At 55.3% G+C, this 22,336-nt stretch overlaps 1 protein-coding gene across 2 annotated transcripts; it reads right to left on the bottom strand.

The window, feature by feature from the left end:
* Positions 1 to 472: 472 nt before the first annotated feature.
* On the bottom strand, positions 473 to 20,512 carry RSPO1 (R-spondin 1). 2 transcript variants are annotated; one of them, XM_082345273.1, is made up of 6 exons: positions 20,191 to 20,512; positions 15,230 to 15,605; positions 4,543 to 4,734; positions 2,413 to 2,562; positions 1,931 to 2,119; positions 473 to 1,231 (listed from the first exon to the last, which is right to left on the bottom strand). In XM_082345273.1, the coding sequence occupies exons 2-6, from the start codon at positions 15,321 to 15,323 to the stop codon at positions 1,065 to 1,067; spliced, it is 792 nt and encodes a 263-aa protein (XP_082201399.1). In that variant the 5' UTR covers positions 15,324 to 15,605; positions 20,191 to 20,512; the 3' UTR covers positions 473 to 1,064. The 2 variants fall into 2 exon arrangements, with proteins under 2 accessions (XP_082201399.1, XP_082201400.1); XM_082345274.1 differs by lacking the exon at positions 20,191 to 20,512 and having other exon boundaries at positions 15,230 to 18,353.
* Positions 20,513 to 22,336: the final 1,824 nt, after the last annotated feature.

Genomic DNA, 22,336 nt, shown 5'->3' with positions numbered 1-22,336 from the left:
TCTCCCTAGAAGTGCCACTATAGCCCTTCAGTATATAGATTCTACCTCTCCCAGGTGGGAAGTCTCCCTTTACAGCTGACCAGAATCCTTCCTGCTGCAAGCTGGCCGAGACCTTTATTCCATCCTTAGAGGTAATTAGAGCAGTGTTTCTCAAACTTGAATGTGCACGCCCGTCGCCTGGAACCTTGTAAAACTGCAGACTCTGGTTCATCAGGTCTGGGATGGGACCTGAGATTCTCATTTCTAACAAGCTGCCTAGTGATAATGTTGATGCTGGTCCCCAGACCACACTCTGAGTAACAAAGATGTAGAGAATCTGGTTACTGCCCTACATATCCCCAAAGTTTTCTTCCTGCTCTGGACCTTCTGTAAATTAGACCAGGAGGGGTCTCTTGAAATTCAGCCCTTTCCCTTCCTGCTCCCGTGTACTCTACCAACCCCATACCCTGAAAAGAAACGTGGTACCTGTGGCTACTGTTGTCATTTGGTTTTCGTTTTTAATTTGAAATAAACCTTTAAGCAGTTTTCAGAGTCAGGAAAGCCCTGATATGGATCATGGAGGTGTAACAATACTCTCCAAAGATAAAGTCACACAGCTGGAGACGCTGAACACTCCTCAAGCTTTGGCTGCGGTCTGCCACACCAGGCTGATCCTATCAGCTCCTCCAGAAGCCGCCACTCTGCAGGGTCTGGGCTTGGACGCTGGAAAATGTTCTCTCTGATGTGTCCACTGGGAGCATCACAGACCAAGTGTGTGCCACTAGGCCCCCTGCAGGGCAGAGATGACCCCTCTGCCTCCCTGCCCTGCTGACCCAATGATGTCCGAGGGACAGAGTGTCTTCCGGTAACCTCGATTGTGTGTGTGTGTGTCTGCGTGTGCACACGTTTGCACGTATGTCAGTTACACGTTTGGACATGGGGTCTGTGTGCACGTATCTGTGTGTACGTGTATGTGTGGAGAGTGTGTGTATGCGTTGTCCCCAGTGCTCGAGTTCGGTAAAGCTCTCATCACACAGAGAAGTGCTGGACTCTTTCTGCACGGGCCCGGAGGCTGAACAGTGTCCCTAGGTGGACCCCGCAGAGGTGACCGGCCCCGCTGTCCCTTGCTGCTGCCGCTGCCGCTGGCTCTTGCGTCTCCGAGCGCCGGCACCCGCCTCCTTGTTCTCCTTCCGCCCGGGGTTCCTGTTGGCATTCTCCCGTCGGCCCTGGCCGCCCTTCCTCCTCTTCTGCCCTGTAAGAGTCAACAAAGGGCGTCCTGACACAGCAGGGAGGCCCTGGGCATGGCCAAGGGCCCGAGGAGGAATGTGGTGAGGAAGCTGGGCGTGGGGAGGTGGGGAGGAGGCCCAAGGGCAGTCGGGGTCCCCTCAAGGCCTCCTCTGAGAAGCAGCCACTGCAGAGGGCGCTGCAACATGGGTACTGAGAAGGGGTCCCATGAGCCTTTTCACCCTCCACCCCTCGATGAACCAGACGCCCTCCTCTTCCTCAGACCTTGGATCCCAATGGGCCGAGGTCATCTCCCAGATGGTCACTGCAGCTCTCGGGACAGGCAGGACGGCACCACCCCCACCCCCGCCACTCCTCCACCCCACGCCACTGCCACGTCATTGCCACTTGCAGGCTGTGTGACCTTGGCCAAATCACTGCACCTCTCTGGGTCTTAACACCCCCTTCCACGCCCCCATCATCTGACCTCTGAGGGCACTTCCAGTGCCGACATCCACTGGCTCAGAAGAAATGGGGAGGGATAGGGCCATAGAAGCTTCCCGACCCATCACACAGCTGCGGGGCCCACTCTCTGCCTGGCATGGGTTTGCACAGCATGGGGTCCTGGCCTGAGCCCTCTCCTGGGCCACAGGCAGGAAGCAGAGGGGGTCAGAACTCCCGTGGCTGTGCTGACCCCCGAGCCCAGGGAGGTGAGGCCACAGCTCACCCTCCGGGCAGGGCGTCCTCCGCCCCGTGCACCTCCGGGTCTCCTTGGTGTCAGAGCAGATGGTGTGGTCCCCCCCAGGGGCGTTCAGCACCCTCCGTGTTCGCTCCTCCGAGCCCCTCCGGAAGCCACAGAGCTTCTTCTTCTTGGAGCACGGCCCCCACAGAGACCACTCGCTCATTTCACATTGTGCTGGCAGGAGGGGAGGGAAGCAAGAGGAGAAGGGGGTCACGTCTCCTCCCCTGGCCCCGGGTACCCCAGGGGAGCCCCTCTCATCTGCTCTCAGCCGCAGCCCCAGGCTAGAGGCGTCTTTAGTCCAGAAGGCAGAAAAGTCCTGAGGGAAAGCTCGGAGGGCGGTGGTGATGCGCTTTTGCTGCACAGGGCCCAGCCCACGCTGTCTCTGGCCAGATCCCCCCAGCCCGCCCCTCCTCCGGGGTCCTGGACCCTGGGCCACAGCGTTTGCCCACCGCGCCTTCCTGCCTTACCGGGGCTGCTGCACTCCATGGTGCCGTTGGCAGCCGCAGAGCCCTCGGGACAGGCGGGATAGCAGCGGCCCTTGTGCAGGTACAAGCTCTCCTTACACTTGGTGCAGAAGTTGTGGCTGAAGCAGGCCTCACAGTGTTCGATCTTGCATTCTGAGGAGAGGGCCAGATTGGGGGCCTCTGGCTCAGCCGCGGATGGACGCCTCCCCTGGTCCCCGTGCCCACCCAGCCATGCCCACTCACACAGGGCAGGACAGGGGCCTGGGGCTGCAATTACCACAGGGGAGTCTTGGGAGGGAGAGAAAGGAAGGCAAGGGGATGGGGGGAGAGGAGGCCAAAGCAGCCTCTCTTGAGGGCTGGCTGGGACTCCTGCCACGGTCAGCCAACCTCAACCCCAACCCAATCCCAGGCCCCGGAGCCCAAGGGGAGGCCCAAGAGAGCCAGTTTCAGAGGAGAGGAGATTAGTGGGGGCGAGAGGAGCGTCCCAGCCTCTCATGGCACCCCAAGGACCACCTAATCAGAGCTGAACCGAGGGATACAATGACACCCCGAGAGTGGCTGTGTGGTCTCCTCTCCCCCTATTGCTGGGAATCCACAACACCCCAGAGTCTGGCTCTCCTCCTGCCCGGGGCAGCACGAATCTGCCTGGAGTTGGGGAGAGCAATCCCAGGGCAAATTCCTCTGCCTCTACAAGGCCGGGTTCCAGGAATCACCTTGGTTGGACTCCTGGGTCCCTCCCTGAAGCCCTCCTGCCAGCTCTCCCTCCTCTGGGGAAGTGGGGGGAGAGAGGGTTGCCGGGCTAGGCTAGAAGCTGGAGGGGTCTTTCACAATCTCTCCCCTCCTGGATTGTGGGTGGAGCTGACTTCTTCCCAGTGTCCGCCCCTGAAGCCTGGGATGCCAGTTTCCCAGAAGCTGGCACAGCCAGGAACACCCTACCCCAAATCCCTGAGGACCAAGAGGGCAGTCCCAGGGTCCTACCTCCGTTCTCACAAGCTTCCCAACGCCACCCCACCCTCCTCTGTGCCTCCTGCCCTCTGATTCCTGGGTTTGGTGGCAGGCAAAATATGAACAAAAGTAAGAATAACAGCAGCTGTTTATTGAGTGCCAGACCCTGAGGGCTTCCATATGCCTCTTACAACAACCCTAGGGGGTAAAAGCAAAGCACCCACATGTTGAAGATGAAGTTTTGAGAGGCTGCGACTTGCCCAAGGTCACACAGTGAATAAGCAGCAGAGTTGGGATTAGAACCCAAGTCGGCTGAACTTGGATCAGTCATTTCCCCTGAGACCTCGATGTTATCAGCTATGAAGAGGGTACCATCACTTAAGTCCGTCTCCCTCCAAAGGTGGTTGCGAGGCTCAACTGATAGGAGGTCTGGAAATGCCTTCTAAACTCCAAGGCTCTGAACAGAATGGGAAGGTCACTGGCATTGCTTACAGGAAAGTGTTCGCTGCATGTCCCCCAGCTGAGAGGGAGGTGTGACAGCATGTGTCTTGGAGCATGTGGGACGGTAGCTGGCGTGAGAGAGCAGAGCAGAGTGAGAAGAGTGGGGGGAGAAGGGTGGGGAGAGAAGGCTGACCAGGGTTTGAATTTCCCTGCCGTCAGTGGAACCAGCAGTGATTTTTTTGGTTATGTGTCTCAGAGGCATCTTTCTGGCTGCAGAGCAGAGGGAGGGTGGAAGGGAGCCGGAGGAGGGTTGGGGGACAGATGAACAGGCTATTGCAATGGTCGAGGAGAGACGTGATGGGACCCTGAATAAGACCATGGCAGTGAGGATGGAAAGAAGATGAAGCAGGCACAATTTGGTTATTGGATGGATGGGGTGGGGGCATAAATGAGAGGTTGGCTCTCAGGTCTGTGGCTTGGGTGATGGGTTGGGACACTGAGAGTGACCCAATACAGGTCAGTGCAGGTTTGGAGGGAGGAGATGTGGCTATGGTATGGGTTGGCAACGTGGGTGGGAAGTCTGGGGAGAGGTCTGGTCAGCAGCTGGATATTTACATCAAGAACTCCCCTCCTCAGTACCCCTCTACTCCCCTTGCAGTCCATCAACCGTTCAAAGCACCGCCCCGCCCCACCCCCGCCCCATGTCCAGGGCTTCCGGCGCCCTTACCCAGCCCCGCCCACACTCACTGATGCACTTGTTCATGTCAGGGTTGCGGGCATCGAAGTATCCAGGTGGGCAGGACGGCAAGCAGACGCCCACCTGGCGGATGTCGTTCCTCTCCAGCAAGATGAACAGCTTGGGTGAGCACTTAAGGCAGCCGTTGACCTCCGAACAGAGCTCACAGCCTTTGGCACAGGCCTGGCTCCCCTCGGCGCTGACTGCAAGGATGGAGCAAGGGTGAGAGGCAGCTGTGGGGGAGACCTCCGTCTTTCCCAGGCTCCCACAAGGATGGGAAGTGAGTAGACAGGAGTTTCAGCCCGTAGGATGAATGTGCTTCTCAGAAAGCACGGGCCAGGCTGGTAGCTCTCTGCAAGGCTGCTTTATAAACCTCCCCAGGATCTGCCTTCAAGGGAACTAGCACAGCAAGAGTTGCCATCCACCCTAAGTGCCTCTTTAGGTCCAGGTACAACACAAACTCACCCTCCAGGCTTGCTCCATCATCCCCAGAGGAGGCACTGAAGCTGGACCCATCCTGGAATGTACACATTCCCTCATCCCCACCCCCACCCCAGAGAAAGGAAAGCTCAGCCTCAGGTATGGATGGAGGGCTTTCGTCCTTGAGAAAATTTTAAGGACAAGAGGCATAACGAGAAAGAGGCCACCTGCCCAGAGACAGGAAGACAGCTGGAATAACCTGCGTCCACAACAGTGGTCTCAAGCAGAGGTGAGTCTGCTCCCCAGAGGACATTTGGCAAAGTCTAGAGACGTTTCGATTATCACACTGGGGAGGGCTTGCTAGTGGCATCTGGGGGACGGAGGCCAGGGAGGCCGCTAAACATCCTACGATGCGGGGGGCAGCGCCTACAAAAACAATGTGGCCCAAGATGTCAAAGGTGCTGAGGTTGGAACCATCCTTTGAGCCAGCGTGGCCCCCAGCCCCAGAGTCGAGTCTCAGGCCTTTGATCTTGTTTCCTCGTTCACTTGTTCAGCCAACACTCACCTGGCCCCTCCCAGGTACCATGTGCAGTGTGAGTGCTGGGGACGTGGAGGGAAAGACGCCTGGCCACGCTGAACTCATCTCTCAGGGGAGCAGACAGACCCGCAACCAGGAATATGCCGGCAGCCACAAGGCCAAGCGATAGAGGACCCAGAAATAAGGGAGGCAGGAGTCACAGAGGAGGTGCCACTTGGGGCAGCTCTTGAAGACTAAGTAGTGATTTGTCCATTGGGAAGTGGAGACAAAGGCCCTCCAGGGGCAAGACCACAGAGGCGTAGAATGACCCCAAAGGAATTGCGGATAATTTGGGGTACAAGTGAAAGATAAGGTGTCCTATCAGGAGGGGCCTTTTATATCGTGCCAATGGACTTGAATTCCATCCTGTCGGGCAGCATTTCCCAAAGAGTATTCCTTGGAAGGTGATTCCCCTAAATGTTCATAGAAGGATGTGGAGAAAAGGCCATTGCACTGGGTGAGACTGAGAACCACCGGGTCCAACAAGTCTAAACAGGATTCTTTACTGCAGGACTTTTTGCAGCCTTTATTATGCTCCTATGAATTAGTGACTCTCTAAAATGGGGAAAGAGTGAACTGCACTTCTGAGACATTTTGGCCACAGAGCCCTTGTTTCGCAGAGTTTTGGGGCCATCTTTCTCAGAGCTGATTAGACAACAGGAAGTCACTGGCAAGTTTCAAGCAGGAGCAAGACCCGGTCTGATTTACATGTTGGAAAGCTTCCTCTGCAGCCTGGGGAGAGACCAGAGACTGGAGGACCTTTTGGAAGGAAGCTGACCTGATCATCCAGGTGAGAAAGATGAGAAAGTCTTAAACCAAGTTCTGTCCAGTGGAGATGAAGAGAAAACGATACGAGAGCTGCTTAGGGAATACAATCAGTATGGTCATGGTGACCAATCGGAGTGGGGGGGAGGCTGCGGTGCTTCCCGGGTTCCGGCACAGGGGATGGGTGGGACCAGTCACTAAAAGGGGAACCAGGCAGCAAGGAGCTGTAGATACAGGCTGGATGCAGAGAGCCAGGGGACTCAGAACAGAGAGGGCAGGGGATCGTGCTGCAACGGAGGACCCAGAGCTCAGGCTTCAGCTGGCTGGACCTGAGCCGACTGCCCAGCCTGTGACCCTGGGTGAAACACTGCATCTTGTGGGCCTCCCTTCCCACCACCAAAACAGGGAGATCAGGATGCCCACTCTGCAGGGTTGCGGGGAGGAGCACCTGCTCCAGGAATGATCCCTGATTTCAGAACAGGGCAACGAGTAAGAGAAAGGTGAACAGAAGAGAAGAGGGGAATAACAAACACAACAATAAAACAACAACAACAAAATCATAATCATAATCATGGCAGCTTGTTCCTAAAGGTTGAACACTTATTCTGTGGCAGGCACTGCTCTCAGTGCTTTACAAGTATTAACTCATTTGATCCTCACAACCCATGAAGGGGGTACTACTACTTTTTTTTCATCCTCTTTCTCACAGATGAGGAAATGGAGAGGTCGAATTACTTAAACAAGGCTTCACAGCCAATATGTGTTCCAGGCAGAAGGGACAAAGTTTATGAAAGCCAGGGGGTAGGATAATACAAGGTGACATGCAAACTGAAAGCATGGCCAGACTGATTTTTTTAAATAGAGAATTTATTTATATAGAGTCAACGTTACCATTAGTTAATCAATGAATTTAAAACGTAATATCATTCTTGTTGGTTGGGTCATTGTAAGAGAAAAAAAAGGCTCCAAATGTGGTGTCGAAGTTATGAGGGAGCCCCCTTGGGATTAGTTTTCCACTTTGGGCCATTATTCAGCTGTATTACAAATTAATAAGTCACTGTAGATTTTAGGTACCACGTTTACTTCAAAGATATTAAGTTGTCTATACTCAAGGTTTTTATTTAATTCATTATTGAAATGAATGCTCCCTCTAGGTTTTTGCCTTGGTTTCAAAAACCAAAGTCATCCAGGTGTCCCAGTTGTGGGCCTCTATCACTATGCTCCCGTAACTCATTTATTCCTTCTTTATCACTTTTGTTAAAGACAGATTTGCAAAGGGCCTTCTCAGAATCCTGCTGCCCACTCCCGACTCAACCAACAAAAAAATCTCTGTGTGCATCTCCCTTCAGAGCTCTCAGTGACATGCAAGAGAAAGTGCGGCCAACGGGGGCTCTGAAATTAGTTCAGCATGGCTGGTGTGTGGAGTGAGTGGAGAGGGAAGCAGGGGCCAGAAGAGGAACAGCCTCGAACCCTTATAAAGGAGTATGGACATTATCCTAAAGGCCATGAGGAATCCCCGGGGGCTTTAAAACAGGAGACATGGCCAGGATTCCATTTTAGAAAGATCACTCTGTGGTGTGGAGACCAGATTGTAGGGATGGCAAACCTGGAGGGAGGAGGACTCCCAGGTTCAAAGAGATGGAGCTGAACCAAGAGGATGGAAAGGTGTAGACACGGGTGAGATATTCAGGCAGTAGAATCAATGAGACTAGGTGATGAACTGGACGTGGGGTGAGAGCCCAGGGAAGGCACACGTCAAGGATGATGCCTAGGCATTGGGCTTGGGTGGTGGGGTAGCCGTTGGTCCTTCACCAAGAGAGGGCCCACAGGAGGAAGAGCAGATTTGGGTGGAGGCAATGATGAGTTGTGTTGAGTTTGTGGTTCTTATGAGACATCCAGGGGGAGGTGTCTACTAGGCAGCTGAACCTGTGGGTCTGGAACTCAAGAGAAACATTTTGCCTGGAGATCAAGACATGGAGTCCTTAATATAAAACAGTCATCAAGGGCCTAGAGGTCCATGAGATGACTAGGAGAGAGGGTACAGACAGTGAGAAGAGGCATTAGCCATGGAAGAGAAGGATGGAAAAAGAAGGGCCAACTAAGAGGCTGAGAAGGAGCACCCAGACAGGCAGGGACACTCTAAAGCATGTTGCATCACGGAAGCCAAGAGAAGAGGACGCTCAAGGGAGGAGGGGGGAGTCCAGCGCCAAACGCTTCTGAGATGTCACGTGAGGAATCAGCCACAAACAGGCTAGTGGCATCACTGGTGGGGGTGGAGAGTGGAGGGCAGTGGCTGAAGGGTAAAGGAAGGTGAGGAAAGAGAACCATCTCATTCAAGAGACTGGCTATGGAGAAGGGAGAGAACTCAGGGATCCGTCCTGGGAGCCATCATTGGGGGTTAAATCCGTGGGAGAGGAAAGCGTCCCAGGGGAAGGAGCTGTGCAGCTGGAGAAGAGGACCAAGAGCTGAGGCCTGGGAAGCACTCGCATCCAACACACAAGTAGAGGAAGGTTCCCGGAAAGAAGCTGAGAAGGAATAGTTGGAGAGATGGAAGGACATTGGGGCGGGGGGGATGGAAACCGAGTGGAAAAGGGCGAGATCTGCGGGGACCGGGGCTGGGAGGAGACCATGACTGGGGAGCCCTGGGCAAATCTACAACACGTGCACTAAGAGGTGATTGGGTGACCTCAAGAAAGGCAGTTTGGTGGAGTGGTGGGATGCCAGCCAAACCACAGGGGGCTGAAGAGTGAGTGGAGGGGATAGAGGTGGTGGTGGGGTAAAGTGAGGAGAGGGACAGAGGGGGTCAGAGAACACAGACAGAAAGGAGAGACCAGCTGGGGGTGGGGAATGTGATCACAAGACAGAGGCAGGGTGAAGTGATGGAGTGAAGACCCAAGGATACAGGAGGGTCAAGATACAGGGCTCAGGTGGTAAGACAGGCCTTGAGGCTTGAGGCTGGGGTCAGGGACAAGGGACTAGGGAGCTGAGCTCCATGAGGTTTGGGGGCTCAGGAAGGGAGAGCGGTGCTCAGCAAGGAGGAGAGGGGCTTGGTAATGGGCAGGGGCAGTCCAATGAGGAAAGAGACACTTATCAAGGGGAATGGGAACCAAAGGGTGTTCTCGGCTTAGTGAGGCGAATAGATGGGCAGCGAGGGGATGGAAAGCCAGAGTGGAGGGGGCTCTGTGTGTGCCGGGGTGGGGGGGGTATCCAAGGAAGATGCTGGGTATGGGCAGAGGTTACATAATGATTCAAAGGGAGAAACCGAGGCTCATTCATTCCACAGACGTTCACCGCACACCTAACACGTGTCAGAACTGCTAGGAACTGGGGATGTGGAGATGTAGCAACAAACACCCACCTAGGGCTGGCTGCACATTGTGAGGACTGGAGGAGCGATGGAGGGCATGCCCTTACGCAACAGGCTAGGTGAAGAGGGAGTGCAGACAGGAGAAACAGCCTGTGCAAAGGCTCTGAGGCACCGACCATCCGAGGGCATCCACAGAATGGAAAATAGGACTTTAGTCTATTGACAGGGAAAGGGACCTCAGAAGGGCGTGGTCAGATTTACAATCTGAAATGCTGCCTCGGGCTTCTGTGCCACTGCCGGGAGGGGTGCGTGCAAGGGAGGCAGCCTGGCAGGGCTGGAGCCTGGCTGAGGATGGGTGGGCTCAGTGATGGGGAGGGCGCTCAGGGAGCTGATGGAGCCTCCTTCCAAGCTCTTCACAAGCCCCCTCATGCCGTTCTGCCCCTCCCGCCCCCACCCTACTGCCCCCGCTCCCAGGTACTCAGTGGAGCCCACTGCCTGAGCCAGGAAGGCAAGGCTGTGCCCTCCTCCCTTCCCTGGTGCTTCTCGCCCCTTTCATCCTCATGCAAACCCCTTTCAGGCTGATGTTTCTACAGTCAGGCCTTGCCCCAGGGTGGCTCAGCCCCCACCCCCCTGAAGAATGGCTTCTGGCCTCAGTGCCTCCTCTCCAGGGACTTCACTTCTCCCAGGTCCCCAACTTTCTCATCTCGAGATCTTTCCAAAACCCCAATTCTGATGGTGTCACACCCCTGCCTGAAACCCATCCATAGCTCCCTATTGTCTGCAGAATTAATACCCAGCTCTTCCACCTGGCCTAAAAAGCTTCCATGGGCTGATCCCATCCACCTCATCTCTTCACACTACCTCTAAGCAATATGGAATTATTTTCGTTCCTCTGAACACATCACACTACTTCACACCTCTGTGCCTTTGCTCAAGTTGGTCCTTCTGCCTGGAACACCCTCTGCCTCCTCTTGAGCTTAACTCTTTCAAGCCTCAGAACTAAGGTCACCTCCTCCAGGAAGTCTCCATTGATCTCACCTCCATGTAAAATCTGGATGGAGTATTTCTCTGTGTTCCCTGCCCCCAGTACTTGAATCCTTCATGGTAGACATCACCTTGTGTCGTTATTATCTGCTAATATGTCTTTTCCTCCCATTAGAAAGAGCTTTGGAGGGTGGAGCCTGTCTTGTTTCCGAATGGGAGCCCAGTAAGGGGTGAAGCTCCACACAGGCATAGGGCTCCCCCAGAATGTAGGGCTGAGGATGTGGTGAGTGAGGCAGAGGCTCAGGGAGGGGGTTATATGGATGGAGCTCACTGGGGGGCTTGATAAAGTGTGGGGAGCAGGACAGGATAGGAATGAGGAGTTACGGGGGGTTGGGTGAGGGTCAATGCCAAGGGAGGGGAACTCTCCATGACCCAGAGGAGGGCTGACCTTTGTTTGGGGGTGGTATCTAGTCTTGGAGGAATTAGACTCGGTGAGAGAGCCCTGAGTTAAGTGGGTGGGGACAAGGGCGGGGCAGGGGGGTGACAGGAACTGGGACCTCGCTGAGCGGGTTGAGGCCACATGCTCTCCCAGGAGATGTGTCCATTCCTGGTGCCCTGGTGCCCTGGGCACATCTCCCGGGAAGATCTGGCATCCTTTAACTCAGCTGTGAGCTTAGTTTAGACCTACACTTTTTCCTCGCTGGGCCCAAATAGCCTTTAACCGGCCTGTTTGCCTCCCATCTCGAACCACCTCCCCTCACCCCGGTCCTGCAGCTGGACCACACTGCTCCCCTGATTCCGACCTCTCCGTGGGTCCTCATTACCCACAGCTCAAGTCAGGTCAAGCGCAAACTCCTCAGCCTGGCGGGTACCAAGCGCTCCACCCTCCGACCTCTGCCCACTTGTGCGGCATCGCTCCCAGGATGCTCCTTCAGCTCCAGGCAGCTCTCGTTGCTCTACCCTAATGCGTGTTGGGCTTTTTGTTTTAACAGCACAACCCTTCTTTTCAGTAGAAAAGAGCATCCACGTATAACACAGAATGAGCAGAGGTGCTCCAGCGAAAACCTCAGGGCTCCCTGGAACTGCACCCAGAAACCACTCCTCCAGCTACCCCTAGCTGCACCCCATCTCCTGCACAGTCTGTGCCTCATCCCAACGCCTCACCTTTGGACAGGCTGGTCCCCTGCCTGGAGTGCCCTCCGCCTCCCCCACCCCCCCACTCCCTTGCCTGCACATCACCTGCGCATCTTTAAAATCACATCTCAGGAGTCACTCCCTCTGGACCCTCGCAGCCCTCCTGGTTCCTTTCCACATCCTCTGCACTAGGTTAAATTGTCTCTTCCCCCTTCACCCGCGGGCTCCTCACCATCCGTCTCTGCCACCCGGGGCCGGGCTCTGGGGGTTCGCAATGGGTGTATGGGGAATGGCCCAAGGAGTGAATGGGGCTTCAGCCAGGGAAGAGGGACTCTACAGACGGTTAGTGGCGGAGGGGAGGAAGGCTCCAGATGGAGGACGGGGCAGTGAGAAGGGGCAAAAAGGGGAGTCCAGAGAAAGACAAATATGATATGATATCCTTTACATGTGCAATCTAAAAAAATGGTACAAATGAACATATTTACAAAACAGAAATAGAGTCACAGCTGTAGAAAACAAACTTATGGTTACCAAGGGGGAAGGGGAGGGGAGGGATAAATTGGGAGATTGGGATTGACATATATACACTAGTATATATAAAATAGATAACTAATAGGGACCTGCTGTAGAGCACAGGGAACTCTACTCAGTGTTCTGTCGTGACCTGTATGGGAGGAGAATCTGGAAGAGAGTGGATTTATGTATACGTGTGGCTGGTTCACTTTGCTGTGAGGCGGAAGCTAACACAGCATTGGGGATCAACTATATTCCAATAAAAATTAATTTAAAAAAGGGGGAGTCCAGCTTCTGGAAGAGTCAGGGTTCAGTGAAGGAATGCAGGCTTCACGGGGGGCAGGACTGAGTGAAGGGGCCCAGGAATCAGATGGGAGAAGGCTCCCAGTAAGGGGAGGGGCACTCAGTGAGAGGCATGGTGAGGGAAAGAGAGCTCCGTGATGGGCAGGAAATCCAGGTGGGAAGGCGGTCAGCAGGGGGCAAGGGTCAGTGAGGGTGAGTGAAGAGAGGGTTCGGGGAGGGGAGGTGTCCTCAGTGAGTGGGACAGGAGGAGGACGCCCTGTCAGGGTTTAGGACTCACAGCTAAACTTCTCCCCTCTGTGCAGGGACACCATCTCTCAGACCTGAGATCACACATTTCTGGGCTCAAAACTGGTGTGTGGTTCTGGATCAGAGCTATACTGGGTGGCTTCTGGTGGCCCCACTGGCATGCAGTCACGGGATGGCAGAGTCGACAGACCTGAGGCTCATATACACAGCAAGCCTGCCTCTGCCCCCCAGGCTGCCCACTGCCCTTGCACGTGGTGGGGGCCAGAGCAGCCACACGTGCTGTCTCCATCCTTTCTTCCCTCCTCCACTCCCATGGAAACCCTGGGGCAAAATGGTCCACAGGTTGTTTATATAATAATGACACGCGTCTAAAAGAGCAGATATATGTATATGTATAACTGATTCACTTTGCTGTACACCTGAAACTAACACAACATTGTAAATCAACTATACTCCAATAAAAATTAAAAAAAAAAACCGACATGCATCCTGACCATACAGAGCTTGATATTTCACAAAGGTTTCACAATATGTGTACTATTATCTCATGTAACCCTCACTGTATTCCTATACAATCACACTTGAAGCTTTATGGCTACGATTTCACAAGTATTGCCTGGCAATGTCTACCCCCGTATCCCCCCGAGCCTCTGTCCATTTTGGACCCTCGTTGCATCTTGAGTCTTTCCCACACCTCTCCCCAACCTCGTCGCATCCTTGATGGTGATCAAGGATGTCTGTCAGTCACACCGTTTGGTAATAAACACTGGGCTACATGCTGCCGAGGCTGTGAGATGTGGCTCTATCAAAAGTGGACACATCAAAATCGCTGCATTTGATTGGCTGTTGCTGGCAGTGGCCCATTCTGATGGCCAGGCCAGTACTTTTCTCTTTTTTTAGTGCAAAAGATGAACCCAGGTCTTCTGACCCCCTGGTGTAGGTGAGTGTGCGGCTCACCAGCGGAAGCGCGACCACTAGTGCACATCACATGAGGATGAGTGGCCTCTCCCATTCTTTCTCGCCTCTCGGAAATAGAGGAGACTGATTATAAACCACTAAACCGCATCTGGCCCGCGGAGTCCAAAATACCGGCCACGACAGATGAGAAGGGAGGAAAATCAAGGCCTCACTGCTGATTAAACCTAACCGTCTCTAATTGTTTGTTAAGCCAGGGATTTTCAGCTTCACCAGTTCTCTGAGCTTCTCTCTCTGGGCTGGGTGCTGGCCTTGGCCACTCCCGTGGAGACCCAACAAAACTCCATTGCCTTTCAACCTTTCCGGGCGGACCTCGGTCGGAAGGCCTCAGAAGTGAAGCAAGAGATGGTCGGACTAGACTTCAGAGGAGCTGTCTGCCTGGGGGCGTGACATCTCTTCCGGGGGTTGCTGAGAGACAGATAGGCTTGGGTCGGGCCTCCACCCCACTCCCCGGCACTGTCCCTCACACGCAGTGGCCACTCCCACGACATGATGGCAGATACTGCACCCCCATCCCTGGAGGCATCGAGTGGAGAATGGGGGACCTGCTCTCAGGACTGCCTAGGATGGGATCCTGGGAAGGACGGCGAGGATGGTGGGGACAGGTAAACTCCTTCAGGCTCTGTTTTCAAGAAGACTGGGCTCACAGGAACCAGGAGACCTGGGTTCCAATACTGACTGTGTGTCCTTTGGAATGTCATCTCTTCCCCTTTCTTAGCCTCAGTTTTCCCATCTGTACAATGACAGGATTTAGTATTTTAGGCTGTGAAGACCCTTTCCTCCAATGACATCTTATGTGGAATCTTCCCAAAAGCAGGGAAGAGGGAAGCTGCTCTGGTTTGAAGGTGGGGGGGCCAGCCTTCTGCCCACGGCCTCCCCTTCACCCCCCAGTGCAGATCTCTGAATCCCACTGGGCAGGGATAAAAACCACGGCAGTGGACTGTCCCACGACCTTCTCTGCTCCGTTGTTTCTGCCCCGTGATCTGGGCAGGGATGTCTGTTGCCCACCACGAGGCTGTGTGGGGTTCCTGGCCCCAAGGGGTTAAGGGCTGCACTTCAGACACCACTAAAAGAAAGGAGCCCTGAACTCCTGTCCATAAAGGGGGGACACTGAGCAGCCCAGGGGCACCGGGCCGGGAAGCACTTCTATGGATACCACACAAATCTGGTGTTATATCAAAGGGCAGAATCCACAAACTGGACCCTCACAAGAGAGGGGTTAATCTAGAAAGCAGAGTCAACAAAGGGGAAAACAGACAAAGTGAGTAATCTACAGAGCAGGTAATCTCAATAAATTAATCCACAAACTGGATAATCCACAAACAGGATAATCTACTGAGTAATGTAATAGACAAAGTAGAAATCTGCAATGGTCATCATAGGATGAAACGACCAAAGGCCCTAGTCCCCAGACAGCACCCTCACCACCACCACTCCCAAGGCCCACGGTGGTCCAGCCGCATCCATTACTCACTCCGCCTCTGCCTCTTCCCCTTGATCCCCCGGCTGCCGGCAGCGAGATGCATCCAGCTCAGAACCAGGGCCGCCACACACAGCCCCAGCCGCATAGTCACCGCCAGCTCCAGGCCCCTGGTAGGAGGGGTGGTCTCTGGGGGGGTGGATGGCACAGGGCTCTTGCTAACGCCTCCGGGGCTGGGTCAGCAGCAGGAGGCCCAGGCCTGGGCTGTATCCCAAATCCACCATAATCTCAGCTGGGGACAGAGAGGGTGTGGGGAGCCCACTTCTCCATCAGCCCATAAGGAGGTCCAGAGAGCTTTCCTCAAAGGCACCTTGGGGTGTCACATGGGAGAACTCTTTGTCCTTCAGCAGGGACACCTCCAAAAACCAACCTGTTGGGGGAGGAGAGAGAAGGGTTAATTCTGGGGAACTGTGGGGCCCCCCAACCTATGCCACCTACCCTCCCATGTGGTCCCCTACCCAGGAGACTGTGAGAACTCAGAACGTTTGGACATTACAAGTTACCCACCCGGCACCCCCGTAGAAGAAATCTGCTCCTTTTCCTATCTTGTAAGAGTCCCTAACGTGGGATGGGAGTTGGCTACCCAAGTAGTTGGAATATGGTGGACACTCAAATCAAACTTGTGGATCACTAGAAACCAGCTGCCTGGTTTCCATCCTGCCCAACGTTAGGAAGTCCTTCTTTAGGTCTACCCTACAGACTTCATGCTGCAGTAACATAATGTCTCTCAAAGAGCAGCTCTCTCTGTCCTTCTGTGAGTGACCCCTCAGCCTTCTCTCCCCAGTGCTGAGTCACCAATGTGCCTTTCGCCTGCCTGGAGCTAGAGCAGTGGCCCCCGACAAGCTGGCAGACCCTGCGTGGCCCTCTGGGCTTGGCGGGAGAAAAGGAAGTAAGGCTTCCCCTGGCCACAGAAACTCTGACACAGCAGGCCCTGCGGGCCTGGCCTTTGTGAGAGGATAAAAGAGGCAGCGACGCCCGCCCTGGCCAGAGACACAGAGAATGGGGATAATCCCCCTGCCCAGCGAGAGCCAGGTCTGTGGACCCGCTGGCCCGGGTGATGGGGGCAGGGGGAGCTGGTCCCTCCCCAGTGAAATGTGTCTGGGAAGTTGGAGCCCAACCTGGGAGTCAGGGGACGAAAACCCACTTCCCACTCACAGTATCGCACACTTTCACAACAGATGCCTGCACGTCCATTGGCCCACACACTTGCTGCACACACACCCACACCCACACAGGGACGGGAGGAAACAGAGAGTCTTAGAGAAGCTTTGTAGGTGCCAGAGAAGCATCACCCTCCCACGGGCTGCTTAGGATGCCTTTGGACAAGTCACTTAGCCTCTCTGAACCTCAGTTTCCTCATCTGTGAAATGGGGATAAATATTTCACAGGTTTGCTCTGAGAGCTGGCTGAGTTTTGGCTTAACTAATGAGAAAGCTGAAATGCTAGAGCCGAGGTGTCCCTCCCAACCCCGTCCCAATCCTTTCCCCCTTCGCCTCCAGCGAGGCCCCAGGAGAGCCCACCTGCACGGGAGATAAATCATTATCCCACAAGGGAGTTCAGCACTCCCTCCTTGGCCTCTCCCACTGGCTTTGAAGGCCAGACACACTCAAGTGGTTAAGCTGCTTGTGAGAAGTGTTTACATGAGACTGATGGATCCCACCTGGTGCTGTGGCCCGAGCCTCCGGAGATGCCCCCAGCCACCCCCAAGCGCCCCGTCAGCTGCCAGCCCCTACCTGCCCTTCCAGTACTCCCTGCGTGAACCGCCAGAGCCTTCCCGCCTTCTCCAGCCCCCACCACACACTTCCATCACCCACAGATTGCAGACGTCCGGCTGAGCTTATCAAACCGGGGTCTTCAGCTCCAAGTACACAATCCCAGACGCTGGCCGTAGAGTATGATGGTTTAAGGGCATAAACTTCAGAGTCAGACTGCCTGGCTTTGAATGTTGCCTCTGCTACCTATTAGTTGTTACCTTAGGCTAGTTGCTTAGCTGGTCTGAGCCTCAGTTTCTTTATCTACAAGAGGATGGTTGTTGTTTTTATAGCTTAAATGAGTTAATACATGCAACTGCTTAGAACGGTGCCTGGCACATAAGGACTCAATAAATGCTGTATTTTCTATGACCAAGACTGCATTTTGTGTCTACATTCTGATGGTCATCTAAAAAGCAATAGAAACAGTTTTCATACCATCTGGATACTAATCTTAACACTGAGCACTGTTACGCCATTTCCATATTTGCATTTATCTTTATGGTTGATTGCCTTGGCCCCAGTGATCACTCAAAGTGATAGGGTTAAACTTTAATGGTGGCCTTTCTCAAACTGAGGTCTGAGGACCCCTGGCAGATACATTCTCAGGGTGCCGTGAGTCCTTAAACTTGACAAACACTGGAGGAAGACCACATCGGACAAAGCTGGTGTTAAATCCTGAGTCTGTGAGGCTTTGGTCTCACTGTGTGATCAGTACCCCTGGGTCCTTGGGGCAGAACAGGTCTATGCCTCTCTGCACTCCCTGTGCCTGCCCAGCACGGCGCCTGGCACTTCAGAGTTAGTGCTCAGCAAATGTTAGCACCCTTCCTCTCCCTCCCTCCACTTCCCCCTCAGTCCTCCTGGGTCTTAGCTTTCAGGCTGGCCCTTGCCAGGCTCACCCAACCCTTGCCAGGGAGGATCTTCCAACCCACTCCCACCAGTATCCCCATCAAACCATGATCTCAGCAGGGAAATGGGGAGGAGGCTGCAGATCTGAATGTCACTGGAGCAAGTGGCACTGGCCTTCCTCGCCCATCACTGGATAGGAAGAGTTTCAATACAGAATCAGCCCTGGAGAGGAGCTAAGAGTTCATTCTATCAGGGATACAAGCAACAAATAGGAGGGACACTGGGTGTGGAGGGGGTGAACTGGAGGGCAAATGTCCCATCCAAAGGGAGCATCTGCTATTCCATTCCAGTTGATTGTTGATAGGCAGAAATACTGGCTCCACATTGCTAGATTTTCTGATTTTTTAAAAGAGAAGTGGAAAACTCTGAATTTTATGTGATATCTGATTTTAAAGGCAGGACAGGTCTCAGACTAGGAACGCTGCAGTACCAAGCCCCAGAAGGTCACAGGTCCCTGAATCCACGTCCCTCCAGAGAGGAGGTCCCTCCCCCCTCCCCCCCGCCCCCATCCCCACACGCACATATGCAGTGGGTACACACACAGAGACAACGTTGGACCAAGGCTGAGAGAGGGGATAGGAGCTAATGACTCTCTTTTAAGTAGCCTGTCTCATTTCTCTCGGTTCCTCTGCCTGATCTCCTCTGCCCCTTGGGCTACATGGCACAGGCAGGTCCTATTTGGAGGCCCATCACTCTGCACCGGCAGAGCCGGCAATGGGAACTGCTGGCAGTGATCAAGGTCTCAGGCATCCATGGGGGTGAGGGAGGGCATTTTGTCTCTGCCAGGGTCGGGGTGAGGGATTCACATTCATGACGTGCCTGCACCACCTGCCATGCGCCAGGCGCTCACTGACTCCTCACCACAAGGCTAAGAGGAAAGTAGAATTATTCCCACTTTATGGGCACGGACAGGTTAAGGGTCTTGGGGTTACAAACCTAGTCAGTGAGCGAAAGGTTTGCTGCTCAGGACTGGGGATCTGGAGGGCAGAGCAAGGCGCAGGAAGCGGAGGTGTGTAGGGCACAACCCAGCTTGGGGAAGGGGTGGAAAGCAGAGGCAGAGTCTGTGACCCAGGAGAGAGGCCGCACGTGCTAGGTGGTCCGAGGAGGGGAGGACAGACTGGGGAGGGGAGCACGGCTAGGGGTGGTGCTGAGGGCGGGGACTCAGTCCCCCCAGAAGTCTGGAATAACTTTCACCTTCTTCCCTGCAACACTATTTGGATAAATTGGTACCCGGTCCGGGGCCGGATACAGACCCAAAAATGTAAACCATCCAGATAATTTCTCATTAGCCCTCCCCAGGACCAGCTACGGGTGGAGAGGGCTGCAGGCGGGGGCAGAAGAATTGCTGGGCTGGGGGCGGGACCTAGTACGTGCCGGCCCGACCTGTCGGGATTAGTGTGTCTGCCAGAGCCAAGCCAGGTGCTGGGGCCGACCGCCCCCACCCCCCAACGCCAAGGGCAGCGGGGAAAGGCTCCTTCGCGCCCCTCCATCGCGACTCCAAGCGCTCAGAGTCTTCCTCCCTATTACCGGGAGAGGCCCAACAGGTGCAGGGGGAGGGGAGGTGGACCTGAAGTCCCCCTGACTGCCCCCCAAAATCCAAGAGAACTCTCCAGGTCCAAGAGGTGGGTTTCACAAGAAAACCCTTGCCCCAAGCTCGCGCACCCGGAATCCGACCCGGCGCTCCTGGGAGCCGTGGGTTAACAAACAGCCCCCACCTTTCCCCAGGCAAGCAAGACCGTCTGTCCCTCAGCCCCCCGAACCCGCGGGACAGTGAGCCGCGCCACCTCGCAGCGCACCGGGGGGGGGGGGGCGCGGCACACACCGCCTGCCACGTCGGACCCGGGCCCGGGCTGCGGCACTGGGGGTGGTAGCTAGAGGCCGTGGGACTCGGGAGAATCCGAGGCGAAGACACCGGGAATCAAGAGCTTCTGGCTCGGGGGTGCTGGACAATCCGTCTGGTGGATTTGGGGAGTTCAGAACTTCGAGTGAGCACGATCACCGGGGGCTGCCGGGTTGAGGGCAACCCGAGGCGGCACCGCGAGGAGGCTGCCCACTGGCTTGAGGGATGCCGGGGGTGGGGACGGCAGGACTCGCAGGAGGGGCTCCAGAAGGTGCCTTCCCCCGCCCTCGCCGACCCGAGAGCAGTCATAAGTCCCCTTCCTCGGGCGGTCTCCCCGCCCCCCCCCACCCCCGCACTCAGCTCGGTCAAGCCCAGATGAGAGGGCCCACGGCGCCCCAGGTCCCAGTGGAAGGGGGCGCTAGGGAGGAGGACGGGGCAGCTCCGTGGGGACTCACCTCCGCGCTGCCAGCCGCGGCGGGGGCAGGCCCGGGAGGGGCGAGGGCGCGGCCGGCTCACCCGCCCGCCGTGGAACTGTCCTGGGCGCCCAGCGAGCCCGCGCTCCGCCCGCCGGTTTCCAAGTTGCTCAATCTGCGGGCGGCTCACTCCCTCCGGGGCCAGCGCCCCACCCGGCGCATCGGTCCTCCGGGGCGGCCCGGTCCGGCCCTCCTCTCCACAATGCCCCACTCGGGCGATCCGCCCCCGGCTCTCTGCCCGCGCCGGGGCTCTCCGTCGCGCCTCGGCTCCGCCGCCGGAGCTCCCAGCCGGGAGAGGGGCTAGTCCTCCTAGCGCACGAGGGAGGGAATCCCCCCCCCCTTTGCAGTCCCACCCCCGAGCCGGCCCCCCTTCCCGGGATCCGCAGCAAAAAACGGACTGGAGCGCCAGGCCCGGGAGTTCGTAGCCCCCCTCCCGCGCGCACTTGCCCCCAGCTGGGGCGCTGCGCTTGGAGCGCAGGGCCGGCAACCGCACACTTGGTCTGGACCCTGGCGCAGACCCTCTGTCCTTGCCTCCTCCTCCCCTTCTCCCACTCCGCTTCCTGGGGATTGCACTCAGCCGGAGCACCGGCTGCAGCTCCAGGCATCTTGGGGTCAGAACAGGGACGGAGAGCCTCTCGAAACCTCAGTTTCCCCATCAGGAACCTGGAAAGTGACAAGGAACAGGCTCAACGGGGCCTGTGGTCCCGGCCACGCCCTCCTCCTCTCAGAATCAACTCTTCAGAGCATCTTCCCAGTTCAGAGGAAATGTGAGGCTATAACGTCCCGGGAACCCAGGTGAGGACCCTCCACTGGGACCTGGTGCAGGAGAGCGAGGTAGATTTTGAAATAAGACCGGGATTCAAATCCCTGCTCCATTACTTACCAGCTGTGTGGCCATGCCCGAGTTACTTAACCTCTCTGAGCTTCAGAGTTCTCATCTGTTTTGAGGGGCAGTGAAATGAAGGATGCAAATGCCCGGTAAACGGTAGGGACCCTATGCATGTTTGTGGACTGGGTCTTGAAGGGCTGCAGACACCTGCAGTGACCCAGATGCTGTTGAAGTCAAGCCTGAAGAAGGGAGGGAGGAAAACACTTCTTAGGGTGGCAAACAGCTGTTCTCCAGCGTCATTTCAGATTGGGTAAAGGGAAATGGGCTAAAACTATAGTTAGCAGGAGTTAAGTTAGAGCAGAAAAGCTATACTGATGGGGGGGAGGGGAGAGGGGAGAGGGTAGGAGTAATCAAGACAGGCTGTGGAATCTCCTTCTCAGGAGAGGAGGGGGAAGCCCTAACTATGGAGACAAGGGAACAGGGTCTTTTACAGTGACAGGGGCATGGATGGAATGACCTCTGGTGTGTCCTGATGGCCAGGGAGCAGAGCTGGTGGATGGCCAGAGAAAGTGGAGCAGTTGGGTCCCAAATACCAGGATTTGGGCTCATTCGGCCAGATCCTTGCCAAGTTTGCAGGGGGCAAACAGCCATTTCTGAGTTGGTCCTGGGCCCCCTCCACCCCTGCTCTCCAGCCCCTCCCCTCTCCCCTCTGCCCTGAGCCTTTCCTCCATCTCACCGGCCCTTGGCTCTGCTCTGTGCCTAATCAAACAGCCCCAAATGCCGAAAACTCGATGTTTATTTTATTTTATTTTTTTACACACTTGCATAACTCCCTGACAAGCCACGCCAGGCGTTGGGCTTTTTGTTTGGTTTTATTTTGTTGCATTTAGGGGAAAAAAAAAAGAAAGAGAGAGAGAGAGAATGAATAACACAAACCACCCAGCCCCAGAAGCTGTCCCAGGCCAGGCAGTGGGTCGGGTTTCCTGCCTGAGGAAAAGTCTGCGGGAGTTGGGGGGCCTCGCTACTAGGCTCAGGAATGAGTGAGAAAGGGAAGAAAGCCACCTGGGTCAGAGAAGATAATGAATTAGAACCATGTGACAAAAATGGATGAATAATAAAGAGCATTTCTTGTGCACCTAATATATGCCAAGCACTGTGCTTTCCATCTAAATTCCGTTACCTAATTTTGCAACCATTTTACTTTCTTTTTTCTTTTTCTCACAAATGTGAATTCCAAGCCTCAGAGACATCAGGTAATTTGCTCAGAGATACACAGCCTGTAAGTGGCCAGCCCGGTTC

This window comes from Balaenoptera borealis (assembly GCF_965194805.1).
Source record: "Balaenoptera borealis genome assembly, chromosome: 1".
Lineage (NCBI taxonomy): Eukaryota > Metazoa > Chordata > Mammalia > Artiodactyla > Balaenopteridae > Balaenoptera > Balaenoptera borealis.
The sequence above is the reverse complement of the archived record's forward strand: the minus strand, read 5'-3'. Positions and strand labels throughout refer to the sequence as shown.

Coding starts and splice junctions, on each gene's coding strand:
- RSPO1 (XM_082345273.1), bottom strand. CDS start 15,323: ATGCGGCTGGGGCTGTGTGTGGCGGCCCTGGTTCTGAGCTGGATGCAT. Junction 2,120..2,412: donor CATGGAGTGCAGCAGCCCCG/GTAAGGCAGGAA, acceptor CCCTCCTGCCAG/CACAATGTGAAATGAGCGAG. Junction 1,232..1,930: donor GAGGACGCCCTGCCCGGAGG/GTGAGCTGTGGC, acceptor TGACTCTTACAG/GGCAGAAGAGGAGGAAGGGC.